The 19,504-nt window shown below is 34.3% G+C and overlaps 1 protein-coding gene and 1 long non-coding RNA gene across 2 annotated transcripts; both read left to right on the top strand.

Annotated features, from left to right (window-relative positions):
- Window positions 1-7,871: 7,871 nt before the first annotated feature.
- LOC106709215 lies at window positions 7,872-14,218 on the top strand. The gene is made up of 3 exons (XM_045685815.1): window positions 7,872-8,212; window positions 8,719-10,968; window positions 12,448-14,218. Exons 2-3 carry the CDS (start codon window positions 8,853-8,855, stop codon window positions 13,956-13,958), a joined length of 3,627 nt encoding a protein of 1,208 aa, XP_045541771.1. The 5' UTR covers window positions 7,872-8,212; window positions 8,719-8,852; the 3' UTR covers window positions 13,959-14,218.
- A 1,249-nt stretch (window positions 14,219-15,467) lies between these two features.
- Window positions 15,468-19,342, top strand: LOC123723242. Its single transcript, XR_006756695.1, has 3 exons — window positions 15,468-15,735; window positions 16,211-16,376; window positions 19,296-19,342. It is a non-coding gene; the product is annotated as an uncharacterized LOC123723242 (long non-coding RNA).
- The last annotated feature ends 162 nt before the right edge of the window (window positions 19,343-19,504 follow it).

Here is a 19,504-nt window from a genome sequence, read left to right as displayed (position 1 = left end):
AAATATATACTTCAGAAAAAGTATTAACTCTCAAACGATTTCTCTTTTCTCTCAATCACTCTCTTACCATTCTCTACCTACACAATAAATTTGAAACGTCCAAGTGCATGATTGCTATATTTAATTCGGAAAAAAGGAAAATCGATTTGTTACTTTCGATTCCGACATTGAAATATATATTTCAGAAAAAGTATTAACTCTCAAACGATTTCTCTTTTCTCTCAATCACTCTCTTACCATTCTCTACCTACACAATAAATTTGAAACGTCCAAGTGCATGATTGCCATATTTAATTCGAAAAAAAAAGAAAATCGATTTGTAACTTTCGATGCCCAGAATTAAAATATTTATTACGGAAAAAGTAAAAACTCTCAAACGATATTTCTTTTCTCTTAATGTCTCTCAAACGACTCTCTAACGATTCGCATTGAAAAAAATATAAAAAAGTAAAGTGAGGGGGCCAACTTAACACTAGAATTTGAAATTGTTTGTACGGAGAAAGTAGGAACTCTCAAACGATATTTCTTTTCTCTCAAACCCTCTCAAACGATTCTCAAACGATTTGCGTAAAAAAAGTTAAAAAAATTAAAGTGAGGGGGCCAACTTCACGGAGGTGTCATAGAAGGTCAAAAAAATCAAAGATTGTAGCATAAACAGACATGATAGCTCGCAAAAGTTATACTTATAATGAAACCCACAATATCGTCATTCTTACAATTTACAAGCTTGTAATTCTACAAGAAAAGAACAAGCTAAAGTTATGATTGTTAGAGACAAAAATCAACACTGTGCCGGTGTATCGGCGCAGCACTAGACATGTCAAATATCAACGCTTACGTCGCCTCACTACAGCTATCTGACACTTGGTTTTGGGAACTTTAGCGCGCAATACGCTCGAGATGATCTTGACTAATAATTCTCTAAAATGATCGACCTTAAAATAAGTCAGTTTTGTTTTATTTTGAAAAAATACCTCAAAGATGTAGTATCAAGAAGGACTTACGTTTGACTGGAAAGGAAACATGATACAACCCGTATAAAATTACAACTTTGCCGTCTGGATTTTCCCGGATTTATTGCAAAACCGACAATGACAAGCGAAGTAGGGTATTTAAGTTAAATGATTTGCGTGATGTCGTCTGCTCTCGATATAAACTGCTGAATCACTAGAGTGATACATTTTAAACAGAAAGCTCTTGATGTTTTTGTATTATTTCATGAAACATTGACAAATGAACCACAGGACAAAGTTTGAAGGAAACAATGTGTTTTAATAAAGATCATAATTAACAGAGGTCATAAAAACAACCATAACTTAATAATAATCAATTTATTTGCCAGAATATGGTACAAATGGTGTTACATGATTAGACGAACAAACATATTCTGCCACGTATGGCATGCAAATATTATATTGAATGCAAATTTAACCTTATTATATAAAATCATATTAGTAGGATTATTTTAGTCATTAATTATTTATTTATTATTAGGTCAACATTTTGTAAATTGTCAGCTAGGAAGTGTTCAACACTATGCATTTATCCAACAGCAAATTAAATAATTGATTTTTAAACCGTGTAAAAGGCAATTGGATAATATTTGAAGGTAAATTATTAAATATCATGATACACATACAATAAACATTTTCCTTAAATAATTTTAGCTTTATCTGAGGTAAACGCAGTCTATTTTTATGTCTACATCGGCTATATGTACTATAGCTAAATGTTTCAAAAAATTGAGGGTGTTTTTTCACAAAGATACATATTTCTAAGATGTATAAGCAGGGCAACGGTAAGATTTTATGTCTTTTAAAAAGTGGTTTGCAACTATCTAAGAAGTGAGTACCACATATTGCTCTGATACATTTTTTCTGAGCTTTGAAAACTTTATCTGCCTCTACCGAATTACCCCATATTATTATTCCGTATCTCAGAATTGATGATATGTAAGCGTGGTAGGCTATCAGTGCAGTGTTTATATTAACTATTTGCTTTATCCTCTTTAGTACATAGACAAATCGATCTGTTTTATTGACAATTTTCTCTATATGTGGTTTCCAACTGCAATGTTTGTCCACGGTTATACCCAAAAATACACAATCGCTAACACTTGAAAGTTGATTATTTTTGTAGTGAATGTTTAATTCGGTTGTGTGTGATTGCAGTGTTTGAAATTGTATAATATTAGTTTTATTCATATTTATTTTAAGATTATTTTGTTCTAACCAGTTAATAGCCTTATCTAAAGTACTAGTAATTTCTTTTTCTAAGTGTGCTTGGTTTTCACATTTTATTATTAATGTAGTGTCATCAGCAAAAAGTATACAATCTTTGTTAACTGCATCAGGGAGGTCATTGATGTATATGAGGAAAAGAAGCGGAGCTAATATACTTCCCTGAGGTGTGCCACAATTGTTTTGTCTAAAATTGGATCTGAAAATTTTTTGTTCGCATTGGTTAGTTTTTGTTATTTCTACACATTGTTGTCTATTCTCTAAATAGCTTTTTATCCATTCATTAGCTTTCCCGCGTATACCGTAAGAGGAAAGCTTTAGTAGAAGAGTTTTATGGCATACAAAATCGAAAGCTTTTGTCATGTCTAGGAAATCAGTGAAAAACATGCTAAAGTAGTGGAGCTATTTTTCCTAAATCCAAATTGTTCCTGTTTAAGTAAGCTACATGACGTCATGAAGTGTTCCACCTTATAATACATAACCTTTTCAAAGATCTTCGACAATATAGGTATTAATGTTATCGGGCGATAGTTGCCCATTTCAGTTCTTTTTCCTTTTTTATACAGAGGCTTGACAATTGACTTTTTTAATCGTTCTGGGAAAGTACCTTCCGTTAAAGATAAATTTACTATATGGGCTAGGGGGTTAGCGAGACTAGTTGCGCATTTTTTAAGTACTTTAGTGCTTATGTCATCATAGCCTGTAGAGTTAGCAAGTAACAAATTATTTGTTTACTTGCAATAGTAACTTAAGACCGAAGGCCTAATCCACTAAGGGAAAGCCATAAACAAGAAAATGAATTTAATTGAACTTAAGACCGAGAAGAGTTTACTATCTGTCAAATCTAATTACGTCTAAACACATTTTCGCTTTTAAAAAACAGCTACACGATTTAATTCATTTCTGTTTAAATAATTTTCATTAAAACTGTCAGGGTCATGTCAGTCGACATTCAAAGAACTCGCTATATTTTTAAATTTTGACAATCAGTTTTATTTTTGTGAAACGTCAATCATTGAAAACAACATCCTTTAATTACAAAATTGACATGACATTATTGATTAATGAGAAATAAAAATCCCAAAATGTAAAATAACCGACTCACTAAATAACTCCGAACATAACTGCATTGCACAAATAACCGAAATACTAATTGAACTTTTACTTTGGTGCCACACATTAAACCAATAGTTTTAAATTATCGAATTTTACTAGAATACGTCACGACTAGTGCCCAATAGCATAACAGCTAAAACACATAAAATAGTACAGAAACGAACTCACCGGATGATTAAGTTGAAACCAACTACTGTTGATATGAAAGAACACACATTCACGCAGAATGCATTCAAAGCATTCAATAGGTTGCACGACCCAACTGCTTTTGGGATACCTCTAGACCCCTTGCGTCTATCTTGCTCTTCAAGCCTTCATTCTTTCTTTCCAATTTCAATTCGTTTCATTCTGTTCTAGAATATCGTTTCTTAATTGTTGATGATCATTTTGGAATTCCGTATTAACCCGCATTGAATTATTTTGAGACTTGTCCTTAAGATTGGTTGAGGTGGATTTCGGCTATCCGGTTTTATTCACCTCTGCTCCAAATAGTGATTCAATTGCCCATGCCGAACCAATGTCTAAAGTGGCTTGTTATTATTAATGTAGCAATACATTTTTACGTAATCTTTCTGCAATGTCAACTTCATAATTTTGCAATTATTTTCTTTTGACATTTGGTTTCTCGAAGCATAATGTCATGAATCCACGCATGCGCGTTGGATTTTTCTTTCTTTCCTCGTAATTTATCTTCGAAATAGTTTTCTTCAAATTATTGTGTACCATAGGATTCCCAAATTACGTTAGCGGCTCACTTGTATCGGTATGCGTATACCTCGTACTGCTGCGTAGCGACTCGCGCATACTTCGTTTGCGTATTTAGTTGCTGAAACCTCTAGATCGTACACCAAATCAAATAATATTCTCATAATCTTCCTCATCAATGCTTCTTACATTCTACCAAATTAATTGCGTAGTCGGAATATTTTTCCTTAATGACGGACGGAAACGTCATGTTATTTCTTTTCTTTTCTCAATGTCATTTCACGGAGAATTCTACAAATACCAACTGAAAAAAATTGCGCTCATCTCCATTTTCTCAATTACGACTTGAACCGATATGTATCCCACTTCTGATAACGGCCGGGGTGGCTCGCTATCAGAATTATTATTGATTGAGATCACTTGTGGGCGGCTGTGGGTAATATCGGATTCAAGGAATACACTGCTTATCACTTCTCAACTCGTTATAATTGATTCACAGGCTCATGTACAACGAACAATGCTTTAGCTACGATCCATATTTCCAGAATGACTAATGTCAGACGCGCATCGTACAAGAAGTCTCTTCGAACACAGCTCGTGTTCTAATTTCGATTTATTAAAGTTGATTTCTTCTTCTGATTGCGACATATAGATGATTACTTAAGTACTTATGCTCAATGAATAACCTAATTCTACGTAAGTCAATGTCAGAAGTCAGAAGAAGCGGGAGATGTGTGTCAGGACCACGTCAAATGGAGGTCTGTGGTCTCTGCCTACCCCTCTGGGTTACGGGCGTGAGTTATGTTTTTGTTACATTAATTGCTTTACTTTTTTCCAGACTGGAAGGAGTGTAATCGTGGGTTTCCACTGTCGAATCACCTGGATAAGGTTTTTTTTTTATTTCTGAAATTTCAAAATTTCAAAAATTATAATTTAATTAATAGTACAAAATAGTACACAAATATAAAATTACGAAGCTACATACACACTTGAATCACTTAGTCATAGGTTAAAGTATATAATTATGTAAAACTATATAATCTTTATACATAGGTGAATACATTAGGGGGATTGTTTACCAAGAGTCCTGTCACAGATAATATGGGAATGATGTTGAGGCATACCTGGATTATCGTTGCATTAAGGCGCTTACTCATTGTCTTACAAATTGATGACTTGCAGAATTTAAACATATACATATTCATTAGCACTTGAGAATGAAATGATTAGGTGTTCAAATACTAATTTATTCTCATGGACTAATGGAACTCAAAATCGTGTATCGTATAAAGCTGCTACAACAGAATAACATATTCGATTATGTACGAAGTAGATTTAGGTACAATTATGTAATTATCTTTCTTCTCTTCTCATGATCTCCTCAATAAAGAGTCAATAATACTTCATATTTTGCATCGTGAGAAAATAAGATGATTCAATTATTGATAAAGTAGCATTCCATCATAATTCTCAGAACCAGCATCAGACGATCTTGAGTAGTAATTGAATATGAATGCAGCAATAATCGATTTAGCACTACATTAACAAGATGAACTCTGGGGAAAAATATTAAGAGGCACGAAATGGAAGTATATTTTACAAGGACGGACGAGTGATAGTTTTAACGATTGAAAACCATAGACAAAGACAATGACAAAACAATTCAATGACAATAGAAATAAAATGAAGTATACGTATAATATAATTTTCATAGGTTTCATTAGGCTATTTTGATTGAGGACTACCAGCAAACAAATTTATAGTAGCAGTTATAGTTTGTGATCCTTTAGGGTCAAATATTAGCTATACATAAACGTCTATATACAAACGGTGTAATACCACGTTGAGCCATCACAGTCAGAATGCCATATTTGTATTTTAACAGAATTACAACAATAACATTCCGTCTCACAGATTCAATTGGCTTGGAAAAGATGTTTCACTTATAAAAAAATTGACACAATTTAACCAAGTTAACGAATCAATACGTAAGTCATCTCTGTGATCACAAGGATTACTCAGAGATAATATGTCCCGAATCGGTAGCAAAGCTTTATAAACTGTTGTAGTTAGCAGAGATAAATTGTCCATCTGTCTTGCTTCCAATGCTATTAAATTTCACACAAAAGAATGAAATTTTTCGGCAACCTTCGACGGGTTTTCGTAACATTCTATACATCTTGACTGTATATACTTATTATAGTAGTAAAAATTAAAAATAATTATTAATTATTCGAATTTAATCGAATCTGGGTAAGCTGTCCGTGATATTTTTCAAGGTAATAGAGGTTTCTCTAAACCGAGTTCCTCGCATAAGAACTTCGTCCGTGGGGACCAGATATTGGCTCTCGCTTATAGAGGTTTCACACTTATCCAAGTTCGATTGTAGATAAATAATTCAAGTAATTCTTTTCTATTATATCTCTTGATTACAGGGTAATTTTAATAAAATAAAATACCTTTTATCTTTTACCTTGTAGATTATTCAAATACGAGAATGATCACAAAATAAAATAATAAATTCGATGTTGTATTCTAAAGAAAGTAACTTCAAAGGTGTGACCTTTTAAAGAGTTGATCATTTCAGTTGTAATACTTTCATATCCCATTACGATCCGTCGTTTCGTTCATTTTCACGTATGAAGGGATAAATTGGTTCCCTATTGTTCCATGTAAGATAAGAAAAAGGAAACAAAGTATCCTATACTTTGTTTCAATAATATATGAACCCATCAACTGTTTTATATTTCTTTTTAAGTTTTTTTTTATTTTTTCACTCTTAGACTATGTGGTAGTGTAATTTATGCATTTGTTTATTTATTTTAATAAGGATTATATTATGTAATACGTCGATATCTTATATATTGTTATAAAACATAATATGTATAGTTTATAAATGTTTAACTTTAAGAATATCAAAATGTATCTCTTCGTTTAGAAATAATTAATGACGTATTTTCTTTTTTCAATAACAACAGTAGATGAAATTGGTAAGATGATTGTATTATTTAAAGAACTTTAAACACTTATATTGCTCGTTTATGATCATGTACTCAAGATTATTGATATATCCTTTTTGCCACACCTACATTTTTTCTAAATTTTTCTATTTTTTTTTTATTTAAAAAGAAATTAAAACGATGTAATTTCTACGTATTTAATTGGTATTATAATATTCTCTATCTGTCTTTAATTTTATTTCGTCATGGTTTTTCGATCTCATGTTAAAATCAAAAGGTTAGTAATGTTTAAAATGTATCCTTGGACTAGTAAAATATTAATATACATGTAGAACCTAAATAAGACTTTGTCGTCTCACTGAATGTAAAAGTAGGTAAGTGAATTCTGCGGTTCTTTAAATATTTGAAGCAGTTACTTGCTCACCACATCCTCATCAATAGCTTATTCAGCTAGAAACGGGAATAAATAACGTAAGAGTAGAACTACAAATTATCCACTAATTGATTAAAAAACAAGTTGTACCTCTTTTCGCTTGGATTAGTAAAATAAATAATGGCTCATAAAAAACCCCATTTGATTAAAAAACAAAATAGCAAATTTATTTCAGTTTAGATTTCAGTTTATCCGAAAAAAAATATCAATTAAAACTTTTTATTAATGTTGATAAAAGCATAAAATGTATATGTATATGTATAGCTTTTATATCTTTAGGTGAAGTAAAATGTTTTTATATAAGGGCTCGAAGAACCATGACATTAAGGCATGTTGAATTAGTTGCTGGACCTCTTGAGTATACGTACCCTGTTAGCACGTCGTGTCTCACCGTGATGGCGTGTTTGTCTGTGTACGCGCACGAGCCCGCGCGAGTGACGTCACCGCACCGCAGCGAGCTGGCACCGCCGCGAGCGCCGCTTCCCCGTCCCGGCAGTCGCAAACCAACAACGACGCGAGACGCACGCTCTTTTATATTAAAAATTTGCTGTAATTTCTTACAAATATACGGATTTTATGTACAATTTTGTTTTGCTGAATTCATCGCAAACAAAGTGGCGACCGTGACAGGACTGTCAAATCTACAATTCAACGAGAAGACGAAGTTAAACGTCGTCGTAATATAACGGAATTCACTTCGCAACAGGGCCGACGGAAATACTGGTTTGAATACTATTCTGGAGGTCAACCTAAGGGAGGTGATTCGTTCCTTATACAAATTCCTATTTCTTCTGTTTCTTTGTGTAAATGAATGCTAATTTCTCTTGAGTGTTATTGAAGGATCTAGCTTTATGCGTTCTTCTACCGCTAACTAGCTAAGTGCACAAAACTTTCTACAGTTATTTAAATATTGCAATTACGTCTCGCCGCTCGATACTATTTACAGTGCATAATAATTAATTACGACTCGCAAGAATAACTTTTTCTGTATCTTTTTAATTAAATACAGGCTTAATTAATTACTATAGTTTAGTACATTGCTAAGTAAATTGCTTTGAGCTTAACAGCAAATATTTTAGTCTTTATTTAGGGCTAAAGTAAAATTATAAATAGTACATCAGCATTTTGCTCTTACAAGCACGTCGTTTATTAATTTTTTAAACGATTGCCAAGCTTATTTCGATTGAAAATTTTGTTCTTTTTCTTAACAGTTATCTTAAATTATATTATTTAAACATTTTAACGGTTTTGCCTAACGTTTCAGCTGTGGAAGAAATATCATTACGCTTACAACGTGCGGGGCGCAGCCAGCGTCAGCAACGGAACAAACACTTTGGGGCTCGCACGGTTTGACTGCACATTTTTAATTTTTAAATAGCTCATTCTTTCTGCTACACGATGCCGGAGAGTGAATCGTATGGATTGAAAGAATTGTTGAAAAAACGTAGTACAATAAAAGGTCGATTGACTAAATTTAAAGAGTATTTAACCGTTTTATCTCAAATTAAGCCTGTGGATTTGACTACTTTACAAATTAAAGAAGTTACTTTAAGATTGGCAAAATTTCAAGAATTGTTTTCATCATTTGATAATTTACAGAGTCAAATTGAATTGTTAAGCGTTGATGATGATGAACAGCTTAAAGAGAGGGACCTATTAGAGAATCAATTTTATTCTTCTATTTCAACTGCACAAGATATCCTTGACGCAATTCCAGTTACTAAAGAGCGTTTCGATGGGTCCATGGCTTCTGCTGTTTCAGGTAGTTGTTCTCACGCTATTAACACTGTTAAGTTGCCTACAATTAAATTACCTACCTTTGACGGAAACTACCTCAAATGGCTGGAATTCAGGGATACCTTCGACTCGTTGATTAATTCCAATGATTCTATACCTACTATAAATAAATTCCATTATTTACGATCAGCTTTAGAAGGAAGTGCTACTGTTGTAATAAAATCAATAGAGTTTACTACGGCGAATTACAAGGTTGCGTGGGATTTATTATGTGAAAGATATAACAATAAAAATATATTAATTAATAATCACCTAAAGGCGTTGTATCACATTGAACCTATTACTCGAGAGTCTTTTAAAGCCCTACGTTACCTTATAGATCAAGTGTCAAAGAATTTAAGGGCACTCGGTACTTTAGGCTTGCCAACGGAGCAATGGGATGTTTTGGTTGTGTTTATGATGTCATCTAAGTTAGACGTTACAACTAATAGAAAGTGGGAGGAGCACAAAAACAGTCTTACCACATTGCCTACTTTAAATGATTTTAATACGTTTTTGAGAAATCGCGCTGATGTCTTGGAAACAACTCAAAGTACCCGGTGCGATAGGCCTGATAACAAGTCACATTTCAAATCACAACATTCTTCTAAGTCTTTAGTAGCCGCAAGTACTAGTACTGTAGCTCAAAAACGTATATGTAGTATTTGTAAAAACGATCATCGTGTTTACCTATGTCCTACATTTTTAGAAATGAGCTTAAAAGAGAGACAAGATAAAACTGATAAGTTGAAATTATGTGCAAATTGTCTTCGCGAAGGGCATAATGTAAACCGATGTCGTTTAAAGGGATGCTGTCGCTCGTGTAAAGGTAAACATAATAGTCTACTTCACATAGAACAAGAAAATGTTTTAACCTCTGCGCCTGTCTCATTGGCAGTGTCTAGCACTAAACAAGTTTTATTGTGTACTGCTGTTGTTGATATAGTTAACCCACAAAATAATGTGTGTAAACCAGCTCGGATCTTATTAGACACTGGGAGCCAGTCATGCTTTATAACAAATGCTCTAAAAAATAAATTAGATCTTTCTATTAATAAAATAAACTCCGTCAACGTATCTGGCATAAATAATATAGGCTTCAATATTTCTGAGCGCTGTCACATTCAATTGAATTCTCGAGTAAGCTCTTTCACGACTGAGCTAGACTGTTTAGTTGTTCCTAACATTACTGGGACTGTACCTAGTAAAGAAATTAAGTTGCATAACTTAAAATTGCCATTAAATATAACGCTTGCTGACCCCGAATTTTATGAACCGTCTGAAATTGACATACTTATAGAGGCAGACGTCTTCTGGGATATAATAGGTAGCCAGCAGATAAAATTAGGTCCATACCTGCCAACATTGCAAGACTCTAAACTAGGGTGGCTTATATCTGGTCCGGTAGGTGTTGCTTGTTCCAAAGGCAAAGTTATATGCAATTTCACACAATCGGATTTACATGAAACAATGAAGAAGTTTTGGGAGGTGGAAGAATTACCCGCATCTAGTAAAAATAATTCACTCTCACTGGAGGAACAGTTATGTGAAACTCACTTTGTTCAAAATACTACTAGATTAAGCAGTGGTAGATTTTCAGTTAAAATGCCTTTTAAAGAGTCTCCTGAACACTCTTTAGGTGAATCATTTTACAGTGCAAGGGGTAGATTTTTTAATTTAGAGAAAAAACTTTATAAAAATGAACGTACTAAAAAACATTACTCAGACTTCATAAAAGAATACCAAGATTTAGGTCATTTGTCAGAAATTTAACGGCTGCGATTTGGATTTTATTTACCTCATCACGCAGTGATACGTGAACAAAGTGAGACTAGCAAACTTAGGGTAGTGTTCGACGCTTCGGCTAAGTCCTCCTCAGGCAAGTCCTTAAATGATTTACAATTGGTAGGGCCTGTAGTTCAAAGCGATCTATTTTCAATTTTATTACGGTTTAGAATACATAAATTTGTTTTAACAGGAGATATTGAAAAAATGTATCGTCAGGTGGAAATCGACGCTTCTCAGCGACATTTGCAGCTTATACTGTGGCGTGAGAGTGATGAGCAGCCTCTCAAAACATTGCAATTAAATACAGTTACTTACGGTACGGCATCGGCTCCATTTTTGGCCACCAGATGTCTATTACAACTGGCACACGAATGTCAAGATGAAACTATAGCCAACGTTTTAAAGCGTGATTTTTACGTGGATGATCTCAATACGGGTTCAAACACTATTCAGGAACTTAGGCGAATATACAATGGTGTTAATGATACTTTAAAATCAGCTTGTTTTCCTTTACGCAAATTTCGCACAAATTGCCCTGAGTTATTTAATAGTAAAGATAACGTCTGTGAAGTTCGCGATTGGAATAAAGAATCTACTGTCTTAGGACTTAACTGGTCTCCTAAATCGGATATGCTGTTTTTCTGTGCTAATATGAAAGTGCAGGACATAGTCACTAAAAGAATAGTAACCTCTATGACTTGTAGAATATTTGATCCTTTGGGCTTATTGTCTGCTTGTATAATTAAATGTAAAATATTTCTTCAGCAACTCTGGATAAATAAAATTGGTTGGGATGATCCCATTCCTTCTGACGATTCTCGTAAATGGTCAGACTTTATGCGCAGTCTATCGCGATTGTCATCTATAAAAATACCTAGACATGTGATACAATTTGTTGAGTGCGAAATTGATTTGCACTGTTTTGTAGACGCAGCTCAACACGCATACGGAGCCACAGTATACTTGCGAGCTATTGACAAAGAAGGCCAGATACATATACAACTGTTATGTGCTAAGGCCCGAGTTACGCCATTAAAGGCACTTACAATACCCCGCCTAGAATTGTGTGGTGCTTTACTAGGAGCTCGGTTATGTGATAAAGTATTAGAATCGCTTCCTTGTAACATCCGCAGTAAAACTATATGGACAGATTCTACCATTGTATTAGGTTGGTTAAGAACGCAATCTAGAAACTTAAAAACTTTTGTCAGTAACAGAGTAAATGAAATAAATGAGCTTACTCAAGGATTTACTTGGATGCATGTGCCAACAGATCAGAATCCTGCAGATTTAGCTTCAAGGGGTGTTGACCCACAACAACTTCAGGATTCTACACTGTGGTGGCGAGGTCCTTCCTTCCTTCTGAAGGAAGAATCGGAATGGCCAAAACAAAGTTCTATATCCATTAATAACTTACCGGAATTAAAAGTTTTTACAGTAAATGAAGGGAAAATAGACACAAAGGGTTGTTCGTTGATTGACTTTAATAAATACTCACGATTTGATAAATTGAAAAGAATAGTAGCTTATATATTAAGATTTATTAACAAATGTCGAAAGACGGCTATTCAAAAGACTGGTGCTCCTGATATAGAGGAGTTGGACAAGTCTCTGAATCTATTAGTGAGACAAGCCCAATTTGAATCTTTCGCAACTGAGATTAACAATATTTCAAATAATAAAAAGTTGAACCATAAATCTAGGCTTTTATCATTAGATCCCTTTGTAGATTCTGAAGGAATTCTTCGTGTAGGTGGTAGATTACAGAATTCCAATTTTAACTTTGACAAAAAGCATCCTATACTGTTAGATGGCAAACATCACCTCTCTTTATTGCTTATGAGACACGAGCATATACGTTTATTTCATGCTGGTCCTCAACTACTACTAGCTGCGGTGCGTGAGGAATTTTGGCCTATCGGAAGCAGAAACTTAGCCCGCAATGTAACTAGAAAGTGTGTAATTTGTACTCGTATGCGCGGATCTGTTATCAAGCCTATAATGGGTACTTTGCCGGCCGCGAGAGTATCTCCTAGCTTTGTATTTGAGGCCTGTGGTGTTGATTTTGCTGGCCCCTTCGCGATTTCTAGTAAAAAGGGTCGCGGCAATAACATAACCAAATGTTTCCTTGCTTTGTTTGTGTGTTTACAAACCAAAGCTTTGCACTTAGAGACAGTAAGTTCAATGTCGACGGATGCATTTCTTCTTTGCCTACGCAGGTTTGTCTCTCGGCGAGGTAAACCTCATGTCATTTATTGTGATAACGGCACTAATTTTGTGGGAGCAAAGAATGAGCTAGGTAGAGTTATCAGAGCTAGCCGCCAAAGTGTTTCCGATTACGCAAATAATGAAAAAATTAAATTCGTGTTTAGCCCTGCCTATGCTCCACATTTTGGAGGCATATGGGAAGCAGGAATAAAATCGGCAAAGGGTCACTTAAAACGCGTTATAGGAAATGCTTCCCTAACATTTGAGGAATTAGCGACGTTATTTGCACAAATAGAAGCAATCCTGAATTCTCGGCCCCTTACTCCTCTTTCTTCAGACCCATCCGACTTATATCCTTTAACCCCTGGTCACTTTCTTATTGGGCGACCTCTGATCTCAGTACCATCTCTGCCTGTCACCAGCACAAGACCCAACCGATATGAGGCAATCGAAAAGATGAGACAACACTTCTGGGACAGATGGCGAAAGGAATTTATAGCTGAACTGCAAGAACGCACGAAATGGAAGACCAGGCAGCAGGATCTAGCTGTTGGAGACATGGTCGTTCTGAAAGAAGATAACTTACCTCCATTACTATGGCGCCTTGGGCGCGTTCTTCAATTGTTTACTGGGCTGGACGGAGTAAACAGAGTAGCAGACATTAAAACTTCCAGAGGAACGATAAGGAGGGCATTTAATAAAATATGCCTGCTCCCTAAAATGCAAGATTAGAATATCACTAAACTATCAATCCTTGAAACAACTCTTTCAACGGGGGGAGTATGTACGCGCACGAGCCCGCGCGAGTGACGTCACCGCACCGCAGCGAGCTGGCACCGCCGCGAGCGCCGCTTCCCCGTCCCGGCAGTCGCAAACCAACAACGACGCGAGACGCACGCTCTTTTATATTAAAAATTTGCTGTAATTTCTTACAAATATACGGATTTTATGTACAATTTTGTTTTGCTGAATTCATCGCAAACAGTCTGCTTGCTAGCCCACCAGACACGGCGGTAATATAGTTGTATACGATGTTTGTCCGTCTGTGTGTTGTTTTAGATTGTTTAGATTTATTTAATATATAAAAAATGACTTCTTAAATAATAAACTGATGTCTAATTGTGTTATAAAAATTTATAAATGGATAAACCTTTTTTTAATTAATTATTATTTAAATAGATTAAATTAGTATTCGTGTATCTTTGTGTGGTTTTGTCCAGTAATTATTTTATAGATAAGGGTAAAAGAGCATTTTTAATTCTAAGAACTATTATACTATTTCTTTTTCAACTTAGAATAAGAAACAATCACAATATGAAACATGTTCTGTAGATCGTCTTTGTGTAGAGAGAGGAAACATGTTTCAGCAGCAAAAGTAACAATAAACGTTTGGAACAAATGAATTAAGATGCTCATGCTTTGCCTTAAAAAAGCAATAATCGTATTTACTAAACACAACAGTAATTATATATTTTTACACTTTTAATAATTCTATAGTTCACCAGCACATTCTTTGGCCATTAAAATTTATGACTAATATTGTTTCACATCACTGCTTTCCACAATTCAACATATAATTGCCATCGTGTGTTTTCACTACCATAACATCTGTATTTAAGCAGTATTTTTATACAGGTCACACAGCAATGTAAACTCATGATAACGAATGACACGCTAAATTAATTACGGACATTAAATCCCATAACACTTCTGTTATTGCATCGAGGTGAAATTGCCCCAATGTATCATAATTGAATACCACCTCTCGCTCACACACTATACGTATGACAGAGATAGGTGGCAACCCTTAACCATTCATAGGATTACTCTAATTAGGCAGAGTATGGGTAATATCTAAATGCGGGTAGACGTAGTTTGGTATCCTAAAATCGAATTAACATAACATTAACCGTGGGTTTCTGAGAGTAAAATCTCTGTTTAAAATATTTATTGTATCTCTGTTTTTTTTAATCAAATCAAATCTCAAAGGTAATATCAGGGATGAAGATTTGTTTTATACAGAGATTCTAGTCTTAGAAACCCGCGGTAACTATCACTAAAGTTGGAATAAGTTGAATAATAGATTAGTCGCTTTTATAAAAAAAAATTAAATTGAAGTAACAACATTATGTAGTCTGGGATAATAAAAAAAAGAGAAAGTTACAAAAGTTTAAACACTAAAGTATAGTTCCACTCACATGTCGCACAGACTAGAGAGTTATCTGCTAAACTTCAAAACGTCGTAGCGTAAATAAATAGACTTAATAATAAAGCTAACAAATGCATTTGTAATTGATTAGAATAACTTTACCATTATTGGTATAGATTATAAGACCTTAGGTATTCTTAATATTGCGCGATATAAAAACATTTGCCCTAATTTTTCAGGTCATTTGGACGAAGAAGAAGGTCATTACCAATGGATAGAGGGTCTGGCGATCTTAATATCTGTTATAGTTATCGTCATAGTCACAGCATTCAACGATTACACGAAAGAAAGACAATTCAGGTAAGTGCTCCACTCGGTCACTTATTTTTGTTTAAGTAAATAAGGTTAAAATTGTAGATTATTAACCGTGGGTTTCTGAAACGTAAATATCAGTTTAAATCATATTGTTATCTCTGTTTTGTCAAAGATAATGACAGCGATGGCGATATGTTTTATGCAGAGATTTTAGTCTCAGAAAACAACGGTTAGTCTTCGTGACTATCTACTATCCGTTTTTTTTAATAAAAGGCTTATGTTAGTTTTTGTTGTATCGGAAACTAATTATTTTTACAGTTAGCAATTTCATGTTCACCTGCAAATATAATATTCCGTTATTGCCAAAAACAATTTACATAGGCATGCAGAGGTTGTAATTTTAACGAAGAAAATCTTCACTTTTTCTCATAAAACTTGTATCATATTTTAGGTCACTTTAAGTAATATATGTGTGAATGCTTTATGTTGATTTTAACATAGTTATTTTATAATATTCCAGAGGGCTTCAATCGAGGATAGAGGGCGAGCACAAGTTCGCAGTCATCCGTGGCGGTGAGGTGAAGCAGGTGCCTATCAGCGAGATCGTGGTGGGCGACATTTGTCAGATCAAGTATGGAGATCTGTTGCCTGCTGACGGTGTGCTGCTGCAGAGTAACGACCTCAAGGTATACCAACACCCTGTACACCACACTCTGTATACATAATTTTATACGTGACATCCTGTAGAAAACACTCTTCACGTGATACTCTGTACATGTCACCGACTTCACACTTACAATAGCTCATTAGTGTCCTACTTTTAAAGTGTCATAAGATCCTTGTCTGACTGTATATGTCTTGTCGTGTGTGTCATTTTCTATACCTGAGTAGGATTTATGTATTCTCTGATAGCGGCTTTCACCGCGCCAGATAATTTTGTCGCACTATAACATAAACGCTACTGTTGTACTGATATACAGCGGTAGATTACAGCTGTATTGATGACGCACGGGGTTATAGAAATCTGATTACTTATCTGTACTTAACGCCTGATAACGCCACGCCCATTGCCTAGATAAAAGCAATATTATAAATTGAAATTTAACTTAACTACCAACCACTTGAAGTCGTTGTATAATGACAGATGTCGTTGGATAGAAATGTTATCTGTCATAAAAAATCGATTAACAATTTTATGTATTTTTTTTTTGTTGGTTTGATTACACATATTAACAACGTAACAACGTATTAACCACGTATTAACTGATTTAATTTAAAATTTGAATCACATAAAAACACTTAGTAAATATATCTTCTTCTAGACTATGTTCTACATCTGTACCAAATGTCATCGAAATCCGTTAAGCCGTTTTGGAGATACGTAGTAAAAAACATCCATCCAATCTAATCCAGGCAATCTTCAAAGTATTAAAGTCGCCAATTCAAAGTTACGTTGTTGACAATTGTTTAACACATAAAGTGCTAATTAAATAGCATTCTGCAACATTTGTCGCAACTAGCGACATAATCAAACAAACGTTATCAAAGATTGAGTAACCTAATGACGTCATTGCAAATAAAGCGATATCGATAAGTGAAGAAAAATACATTAATATCCACAGGTGGGCACAGTTAATCGAAAAGTTAACTTCGTTAATCGTTAATTCGTTAATTAAAAAATTAACTTCGTTAATCGTTAAAGCGTTAAATTCTCGAAAATTTAACGCAAGTTAAAGTTAATCGTTAACAGTTAACCATACCAAAATTATACATTCTAATTTTACACTTATGTGGCGACACTTGATTAAAATTAGTAATTTGACTATACATTCTATAACACATCAGTATTAGAGACAAGTATGAATGCATTATAGTACATTTCATTACGAGTGCGGAAAGCCTGACATTTCAAAGAGTTCCAACAAATGTCTATCCGAGCCGAAGCGCAGCCGAAGGTGAGGGTTGACAGTTGGAACAAGTTGTAATGACAGTTCCGCACGTGTACTAAACAAATATTTTTGATACAGTTGCGAAAAAATGAAGCAATTTAATAGAATAATAAAAACACAATAAACTCAACTAACTAAAATGTTTGGAAAATGGCGCCAACCGTAAAAGAATACAAACTTTTTTTTTTTCTTTTCTTCACCCATTCTGGGTAGGCAAAGGGAACTGCCCAAACAACCAAGTCTTCAGTAGACTATTTTTATTGATATGAAATGAAAATGAAATTTAATGAGATGAAATAAAATGAAACCTAATTCATTGAATCAAATCATTAAATTTGATTTTGTAACAAATTAGGAGCTTCTTTTTAGAAATATTTGCATGAATCATAAAAACTTCAATGATTTTTTTTTTTTTTTTGTAAAAACTTCGTGGTTGTTTTTTCTTTATAGCAAACATTATTTTGACAGTTGTGAAAGAGAACGCACGAGTTTGAAAAAGCTAAAGAAAAAGCACGAGTAAAAAAAGTTTTTTAATACAGTTTCTCAAAAAGTGGCGTATTGCAGGGAAGAAAAGCGTTCGGAATGTGGGCTATTACATACTTGTGCTTTTATATACTCGTAATGAAATATACTATTTCGAACCTTCTTTTGATTTTGTCCTGTTGGTCACGTCTTTCCCGGACGCTCTGATGCATACACTTGCACGCGAACTTCACATATATCAATTATCAACTCGTTCGTTCACTATTCGTGTCGCCGACAGTCGCCCAACATAGCTGAACTTACGAGCGTGGCGTGGCGCGTAATTTAAACAAAATGACAGCACGTCTCCAAGTTTCAAATTTCTCCAAATTCAACGATTAACGGACTTTTATTAACGGAAGTTGAGTTTAACGGAAGTTAACAAAAGCGTTAACACTTTTTTAAGTTAACTTAAAAGTTAATCCGTTAAGCAAAATGTTAACTTCGTTAATTAACGATTAACGGATTAACGAGTTAATGCCCAGCTCTGTTAATATCGCATTGCAGTAGTTTTTTCCTACTATTATCAATACTAGAAATAAACAAGAGGTTCTATTCACACGAATTAACAGGCATTCGTCCACCCGGCACTCAATGACGCGAAACTTTCAACACTTAAACTTTAACAACAGCAAACACTTTGGCTGCCGCGAAACGAGACAAGGCGTTGTGTTGATAAGTCTGCGTCAAAATATGACTTACCGTTTATTTACACTATCTAAACACAGATATAAACATACTATCATCCTTCTTATTATCTTTAAAAAAGAGAAAACAATATGTCTTCGCGGATCTGGTAGTGGAAACATGCGGTTAAATTGAATTTGCCAAAAATAAAAGGAGACGGAACCCTTATTAGTATTCACGAGATGTATGTAAACTTATTCAAAACAAGCTTTTGTTATTTTCTTGTTAATTAAAAACCAAATAAAAAAGGGTCTTGACAGACAGACGGACGGACGGATAACAAAGTGATCCTAAAAGGGTTCAAAGCAAAATTTTAGCTCAATCAGTAACCGGGAAGTGGATCAAATTTAATACGCAAGTTTTGATGACAGAACCGTAGCAATTGTAAATACGCAATTCCTATCTACATCTCTAGTTTATAATAACCAAAGTGTATCATAATTCCAGGTCGATGAGTCCTCACTTACGGGAGAGTCGGACCATGTCATGAAAGGTGAATCTTTTGATCCCATGGTGCTATCTGGTACTCACGTTATGGAAGGTAATTTTATGTTTTTTTTATAACAAATATGTTGTCAAAACATCACTGCTTTGCCTCGTTTATAAAAATGTCTCGAATCTTATTAGTTGGTTTGTTCAATATTTTTGTAGTACTG

The sequence above is a fragment of the Papilio machaon genome, chromosome W (genome assembly GCF_912999745.1).
Source record: "Papilio machaon chromosome W, ilPapMach1.1, whole genome shotgun sequence".
Lineage (NCBI taxonomy): Eukaryota > Metazoa > Arthropoda > Insecta > Lepidoptera > Papilionidae > Papilio > Papilio machaon.
Note: the sequence above shows the minus strand (reverse complement) of the source record. Positions and strands in the feature narration are given on the sequence as shown.

Coding starts and splice junctions, on each gene's coding strand:
- LOC106709215 (XM_045685815.1), top strand. CDS start 8,853: ATGCCGGAGAGTGAATCGTATGGATTGAAAGAATTGTTGAAAAAACGT. Junction 10,969..12,447: donor TTACTCAGACTTCATAAAAG/AATACCAAGATT, acceptor CGGAATTAAAAG/TTTTTACAGTAAATGAAGGG.